An 8,449-nucleotide genomic window follows, 5' to 3' on the forward strand; every position below is an offset into this window, starting at 1 on the left:
TGACACCACCAGAGCGATGGCAGCCTCAAGCACAACTGCTTCCGTCAGTGTGGTGTGGTTTGATTTTTCATGTCACAAAAAAAAAAAAAATCTTTAACTGTGTGCGTTTTTACGCCTCCATTGATATAGATTAGATCATTTAGGAGGCAGGCTTCTTAACCCTGCATGTCAGGGTCAACCTGGGCTGAGAATGTGATGCCCCATCAGAAAGGCCAAGCGAGATACTCGATATAAATTCCCCTCCCACTGAGGAATCTCGGATCTCCTGTATATGATAGCGAAGCGCCTAACCACTACACAACAGACGCCAGAAATTTTCCAGTTGTCAGCGCCCCTGTGAAGATACTGGACAATGTAGGCCCCCCCATGCGAGCAACTCTCATGATCAAAACTTAAAAAAAAAAAAAAAGAAAAAAAAAAAGAGATCTTCTGGCCTGTTAACTGTTAGTGTGTGGCATTACGGTGAAACCACACAAATGTTACACGACGTTCCTCCAAGACTAAACAAACTGTCATGTTCACGTCATGTGTTCATTTGTCGTACGGTGATGTCAGGTTCACATCCGTGTTCATTTGCCGTACGCTGATGGGGGAGCCTGACAGTCCCTACTCACCCAGCGCAAATATCCGAGCGCCTTTACTCCCCGGGATAACAGCGTAAAAATAATTATTTGTTACACAACAGAAAAACGTTTTACCCAAGATTTGTTCTTCGCAATATCCAAAAAATCGGCTTTTAGAAAAAAACAACAAACTACCCTGAGATCTTGTGGACTCATCCCGTTGTAGAAAGAAGAGGCTACGGAGAAAAAAGAACCTAATATCGCTAGCTTCGTATCAGACTGGCCACGTTTACAGAAACTAGAAAGACCAATAAGACGTTCATTTGATCAAAGTTTTTGGAATGCAAGTTAATTCATCAAAAACTCTCTGAAAACAAGCTAAGCACACAGGTTTTGAAAAAAAAACCCCAAAAAAAGAACAGATTAGTCATGCCCTTAAAGCACAAATGCTTCTGGTCACAATGGGGTAACTTGGACTTTGAGAGAGAGAGAGAGGGAGAGAGGGAGGAGCAAGGCCGAGAGCTTCATATCCAGTTCGGCGTGACCATTTCGTCCAGCACCTATCAAACCTCCTTCACCTCGGTCAGAACAGAGACAGAGACGGCTACGCTGGTGGCAGATAATGAACCTCTCATGATCCCCGCTCCCCCCTCCCTCCCTGTTCAAAGGCCAGATAATTTGTCTTAGGAGGTATGTAGTAGTAGTTGGGGTGGTACTCAGGGATGAAAACGCACACGCAGTTTGTTAGTCAATAGGTGTATATATACAAACAAGCGACCGACTAGATGGTAGGAGGGGGTGGGTGAGTGTGGGGCAGGGGGAGGGGGATAGGGGAGTGGATGTGGGGGAGGGGGGGGCAGGGGCTCCCTCTCCTGGCGTCTCAATCGGCCAGCTCTACGGGTCGACACTGTCCCCGTCTTCAATCTGGTTACTGCTGGCCTCGGCGGCCGAGGGAACACACGTCGTTGCGCTGGCGGCTTCCTGAGTACCTGGGTCCACGCTGGACGACCGGGGTTCGGCGTCGACGTTCTTGGGGGCGTCGTCGTCATCCTCATCATCGTCCTCCTCCTCGGCCATCAGCTTCTTGGCCAGCTGCACCGCCTGGAACTCGTTGTAGTGCATTTTTCTTTTCAGGACGAAAGCTTTTCTCCTCTCTGGGGGGGGGGGGGGGGGGGGAACAAAAACAATTATTTGATATGAGGACAGTATGCGATGCTAGAGCTTTTCTTCTTTCAGAGGGTGTGGGGAAAAATATTTATATATTTGAAATGAGGAAAGTAAGTGATGTTAAGAGTTTTCCTCTTTCATGAGGGTGTCAGGGGAGGTGGGGGGTGAATACATATATTTGAAATGAGGACAGTGTGTGAAGCTAGAGTCTTTCTCCTTTCTGAGGGGGTTGGGGAAAAAAAAGGAGAAAAAAAATAATTGAAATTATGAGGACAGTACGAGATGTTGGAGCTTTTCTCCTCTCTGAGGGGGTTGGGAAAAACCCCAAAGCAACACAAAACACAAAGTATAGCGTAAAAACTACAAATGAGGGCAGTACGCGATGCTACAACAATGAAAGGAACGTAAGTTTATCGAATGCAGTGGGTTTCAGCCAATACAAAAAAAAAAGTGTGTGGGTTTTACATCCCTTTCAACATTCTTGGGTCGTGTGAGAGGCAGGACCTCGTGTGAGAGGCAGGACCTTGTGTGAGAGGCAGGACCTCGTGTGAGAGGCAGGACCTCGTGTGAGAGGCAAGACCTCGTGTGAGAGGCGGGACCTCGTGTGAGAGGCGGGACCTCGTGTGAGAGGCAAGACCTCGTGTGAGAGGCAGGACCTCCAAACTTACTGTCCGTCTCTGATAGGACCAAGCCAAGTAGGTTGAGAACTGTGAACATTTCACAAAACGTTATAAGTGAAAAATTGCCCAGTCTGACAATTGAAATTGGGCCATCCGTTTCTAATTCCAGCATGATCTCAACTGAGCTAATGGTGCACCCCAATACAAAACAGTACATGGAGAACACTGGTCTTATTGATGGAAGAAAACACAAAAACTGGAAATCGTTTTTCGTAAGAGTTCTACAGAACTTGCAACACAATTAGGTCATTAAGTACTGAAGACTAGAGTAGAGACGTTACAAGAGAGTAACAAACACAAAAAAGGAAGAGGAGAGAGAAGGACGATAGTTTTTTATAGGAAAGAAGAAGCAAACTACACCAGAGCACCCGCCAACCACCCACATTATAGATATGATACCGACTAAATGTCTAATAGTGAAAGAATAACAAACAGATTCAACAAAAAGACACAATAATACCGATTCACAACACTCCCCCATCTAAAGACAACACAAGTCAGTAGGTGGTTGGTGGGTGCTCTGGTGTGGTTTGCTTCTTCTTTCCTATCAAACACCTCTAATCTTCGGTACTTATAAGATCTTATTGTGTTGCAAGTGCCGTAAAACTCTTATTAAAACCAAAAAAACAACCAAACACAAGTCGTACTTTTCTCCTCCTCTGTCTCATTTTCCCGTTCCTCCTCCGAGTCGTCATCATCGTCGTAGAAATGTCTGTCCGCACTGCTCTCCCCTGTCTCCTCAAGCCTGTAATGCACAAATTATGACACACATTTTCAAATCATTTAATTATGACACATATTTTCAAATCATTTAATTATGACACATATTTTCAAATCATTTAATTATGACACCCATTTTCAAATCTTTTCTGTATAAAAAAACCTAAGAAACTGATACAGTGTCTCGACGCGGGGGAATCAGGCACTCGTCAATTTTTGGGCATATATATAAATACATACATATAAATATATATATATATATATATATATATATATATATATATATATATATATATATATATATATATATATATATATATATATATATATATATATATATAGTTATAAATATCATCTTAAAGCTTGTTCATTTATCTTGCATTCTGTGAAAAAAAACGCACGTCTATCTTGAACAGAAGTCAAGATGTGAGAGGTGAAATTAGCGAGAAAATGGCTGCCAAAGTTTGTCGACTTCCAAAGTTTAAGTGTCCTTGGAAATAGGAAATTTACATTTTTTGTGCCTTTAATCAACGTTTTACGGTAAAATCCACCCAGAAATTTGTTTTTAAAAGGACATGAAAGGTGATGGGCAAAAAAGGAAAAAAAAAGAAAGATAAAAGAAAAAGAAAATTTGAAAAAAAAAAGGTCCAACGCCCAGAAAAACGGGCATTTCTTTGATTTCCTGATGCTGAAACACTCCCAATCTCTTGAAAAATGAAGATGATATGGATTGGAAAAGAAAGCACACACTCTAGTAAGAGCAAGAGAAAGACAAAAGCTTGAAAAACCTGCGTGTGTTACGACGCAGTAGAATCAGGTGCTCATCAATTTTTGGACATCTGGAGTTATCGGTAAAATGATCATGAAAAAAAAGTACACTCTAAGTAAGAGCAAGAGTAAAACATTCATCATCATCAGGTGCCTTGCCGACTGGAGTGTGCGATCATGGACCTCCACTTCACTCTGTCCTGCGTTGCAGCGATGGTGTCTGTCGTTCTTCCTGTTCCCAGCCATGTTGTCAACTTGTCCAGTATCTTTTCCCTCTGTCTACCTCTGCCTCTCTTTCCATCAAACTTGCCTGTTGTTACAATATTCTTCAATGCTTCTTTCCGCATTGTGTATCCGATTAAATTTGCCTGTCGCTTTCGTATATTCGTCGTAAGATAATACAAAGGCTTAAAAACAGGGATGCCAAATGATTTTTTTTTTTTTTAACCTGAAAATGAGCAGAGCATCACATCTCACCTAAAACAAACCTTGTAAAGTTTTCAAATGAGCACACAAAAACATCTCTCTTGCCTATACCCTTTCCTTTACAAGGGTATGGGGGGCTTTGTTTCACCAATTCCAGTAATATTCTATCTGTCTTGAGAAGAAGAAACCTTATGACAGTGGCCTTCTTCTTCAGAGATGCCAAATGATTTTTGAAAAAAAACCCCTGAAAAACCTGAGATTTGGCATCCCTGTTAAAAAACCCGGAATTCCTGGGATCCGAGGAAGATAAGCCTCATCACTCAGTGTCTTACCTCTCGGCGAGCTTGGCGGGGTCCAGAGCATCCACGGAGCTCGTGCTGCCCTTCCTCTCCATGGTGGCGTGATCATCCTCCGAGTCGGAGATAGCCGCCCGGTTGTACGGCGTGGGCGGCTCGTCCACCTTCATGAACCCGTAATCCTTATCCGCGGGGTGGTAGGTGGCCATGATGTTCATCTCGTCCCATTCTAGCTCCTTTTTACTGAAAAGAAAAGAGACAGAGACAAACAGTCGAAATTATAATCTAAGATGGCTAATCATTGTTGAGGAGAGAAGCGGTTGTCTTAGTTTAGTTTTAGAAAGAGTTTTACCGCACTTGCAACACAATAAGGTCATACAAACACAAAAAAGAAGGAGGGGAGATAAAGATGATAGATATTTGATAGGAAAGAAGAAGCAAACCACACCATAGCACCCGCCAACCACCACGTGGTTGTCTAAGTAGACATGTGGATGTTTAGGACAGTGTCGTTATTAACACCATCCACCCACACAGCACGCAGAATCCCCACCGACCAGGATACAGATGCGGTACATGCTATATCACACCGTCGCCGATTGGTGTCCCGTGGGGGCAAAGTGTTAATGAAAAAAATTGCAAGGGGGGAAGTGGGAAGTAGTCATTTTTACAAACATGATTGTCTTGGACAGATGGGATCTAATGAGGCCTGTGTACTCAAAAGGTTTTTGTCCATAAAGGCCTTCTAACCTAAGTACGGCTAGAATGGCAGGCTAGCCTAGACTGCTGGGCTAGCCGCACTTAAATGATGGCTGAATTGTAAATAAAATTTTAGTTTGCAATACCTGAAGTATTTTCGTTGCGATTTCTGTACTTCAGATGAAACCAAAAGTTGCCTTACTGACATGCATGTATTTTAAACCTGAATAATTATCTAGATCTAATGAGACCTGTGTACTCGGCACTCCTGTACAATTGTGGTCCCGTCTGCACTAAATATCACACTATATGCCTCGCACAGAGTACTGGATATATAATATCAAGGTAAACTGATTAAAAAATAGTCAGTATTGAATCAATGTTTTATGTTTTATCAGTAGATCTAGCCTACAAAATGAGCAGTAAAACTTCACCTGTTTTTAACAAGGTGAGGACGGGGTAAGATTGTACTTTACCGGACCACAGGTAACCAACGGTTGGAACTACTTTCACTATGGCGCCCTCGGTGCCTAGTGGTCCGCTATTCTTCCTTTCCGAGCTCCCCTACTCATTTTCCTACGTCGTCCTCACCCTTCGACTGCCAACTACCGACTGACGTTTCTTACCAAGTTTTTCAGTCATCACACTGGGCCACCGAGCGAGCCCTTTGACCCACGACCCTGACACCTGGAGGCTAATTGGTCATTCTAATCACGTTGTTCACTATTCTTACTTGCTCGCGACTCTGCTAGGCCTACTCCTGGTTGGGCCAAGCACAATGGAGGGCGAGAGATGCGAGAGCTCATTTGCATGATTGCAATCCCCTCGGTCCTGCTCGCGACTTGGCGAGTGCTGCGAAGCAAGACGCGGCCTGTTCCAACTCTACTCCGATTGTCCACTTAGCTCCATGGTCCGCTCATGTCATTGTTTGCATTTTTATGTGTGTGTGTGTGTTTTTAAATTATTGTTGCAAGGTGGAAGCCCCCTTGAAACCCCCCACTGATGTTATATTGATTAGCAATGACAATGAAAAATTAAATTTTCATCCAAATTGCTTAAAAATGGGCTTAAATGAAAATAGAGTAAATTCTAAGAACTATGGTTTTTAAATTTTTAAAATCCATTGATAAATAAAAAAGTTATTGGGATTTTTGTTTGCAAAATGTTGGACGACCTTCATATAGGAAAATATCGCCAAAATGTGGGACAGGTCTTGATGTATTTTGAGGAAAAACTGTTCATAAGTCAGTAATGAATTGGAGCATATGATGAATGAAACTTGGCATCTTCATGTGATTTTTAGTGCAGAATCACTTTTTCGATGTTTTTATTACTTTGGATCTTTAAGACTGATATTTGAGTGAAATTTGTTGAATTGCGTGACATCGTTTTTACCGCGACGCCATTACCCCTTCTAAAACTCAGTAAAGCACCATGGGAAAACCTGCGATGAAGTCATCGGCGACCTATTTAGTTATAGGCAGCCAATCACATGCCGCCTAGCAATCACGCGCCTCTTGCATGCCGGCACTTTGTGTTTGGAATGCGTGATCTAGTTTCCAGCTCTAGTGTTTTATCAATGGATGGGTGGTAATTTTAAGTTGGTAGTAAAATGTACTGGACGCAGAGATCTGAAATTTTACAGCAATGAAGAAGACATGTGGGGCGCCTGTGTGGTCGGCGATCAACCTGCAGCTCCGCTCAGTTTTCGAACCGCAGAGGAAATTCGCACAAACACGGCAATATCTCCGGTTCTAGAAAACGTTCGGGATTGTACGCTGGCATGTCGTTAGTTTAAACCTTTCCTCTGATTGGTTGCCGAGTTTCATTTATTTTCGTTTGTCCGCTCATGTTATTGTTTTGCTTTTGTATGTGTGTTTTCTTTATTATCGTTCTCAGGGGGGCAAACCTCCCTGACACTGTTATGGTTGGTCCCCCCACTGTTGGTATGATATACGGTGGGTCCACCAAAGTTAAATCGCCAACCCACCCTCAACCACCACCTCTCGCTCACCTCACCTCGCCGCTGGCTTGTGCTCTGCGCGAAGTTGCCAGCGGAACTACCTTTTGTCAGCATGTAGAGAACTTTGAGTGCGCAGGCGTAGTTAAGTTAGGATAGGCATGCGTTGTAGAGTTAGAAATCACGGGCCAGATGGGTGGTCCGGTATAGTACAATCTATACAGGCCCTGAATTTGACCACGATTTGATGTTTTATGCAATTGTTTGAGAAGTTATTTCTCTCCATAGAGTCCATATCGGAACGCGCATAACAAAAGTAATAGTTTAGAACCAGAAGTAGCCTAATCGTCGGTGAGGTCACCCCCAAACCGGACCGCAGTTGTACAGGTGTGCCGTGTACTCAACAGGTTCGGTAAATTGGGCCTTTACCTAAGTACGGCTAGACAAAGACAGCTAGGCTAGTACTAGATTCGGCGATTGTCAAGATTTCCGCGTTTGATTACGATGTGTGCGCTTTTTAAAGCCTAAGGTATGTTTCGCTTTGGTCCCTAACCCTAACCCTGACCCTAACTCTTCAACCCTAACCCTGACCCTAACCCTAACTCCAAATGCACCAAAGCGAAACATACCTTAGGCTTTGAAAAGCGCAGATCAGAATTAAACGCGGAAATCTTGACAATCGCCCTAGATTCTAGTACTAGTTACTAGGGCTTGGCGTGGCGTAGTTTAGTTAGCCACTTCGCTAAAGTCTAAAGTGCTAAAGGAAAGAAAATAGAAGTTCAAATACATCAACATCCAATTCACGGCTGGATTGTACTTTACCGGACCACCCGTCTCGGCCCGTGATTACTACGCATGCCTAGCCTAACTACGCACTCATAGTACTTTAAGTGCGGACAAAAGGTAGTTCCGCGGGCGACTTCACGCACGCACAGCGCAAGCCAGCAGCGACTGGCGAGGCGAGGTGAGTGAGAGGTGGTGGTTGAGAGTGGGCAGGGGATTTAACTTTGGTGGACCACCGTGTATTATAATTATACTAACAGTGGGGAGGGGGCGGGGGTTCAGGGGGGCTTGCCCCCCTGGAAATATTAAAGAAAACACACAAATGCGAAACAATTACTAATTACATGAGCGGACAGTCGTGTTTACATATGTAACAACAGTGAGGGG

The 8,449-nt window shown here is 43.6% G+C and overlaps 1 protein-coding gene across 1 annotated transcript in view; it reads right to left on the reverse strand.

Annotated features, from left to right (window-relative positions):
- Window positions 1–243: 243 nt before the first annotated feature.
- The window catches only part of LOC101846576 (protein phosphatase inhibitor 2), an 11,288-nt gene continuing 3,082 nt past the window's right edge, over window positions 244–8,449 (reverse strand). Inside the window, exons 2-4 of the mRNA XM_005097005.3 lie at window positions 4,657–4,863; window positions 3,058–3,155; window positions 244–1,717 (exon numbers count right to left, since the gene is read on the reverse strand). Of these exons, the coding sequence (XP_005097062.1) occupies window positions 1,458–1,717; window positions 3,058–3,155; window positions 4,657–4,863 (565 nt within the window). The 3' untranslated portion in view covers window positions 244–1,457. The remainder of the gene's footprint in view (window positions 1,718–3,057; window positions 3,156–4,656; window positions 4,864–8,449) is intronic.

Source organism: Aplysia californica, unplaced genomic scaffold, assembly GCF_000002075.1.
Source record: "Aplysia californica isolate F4 #8 unplaced genomic scaffold, AplCal3.0 scaffold00144, whole genome shotgun sequence".
NCBI lineage: Eukaryota > Metazoa > Mollusca > Gastropoda > Aplysiida > Aplysiidae > Aplysia > Aplysia californica.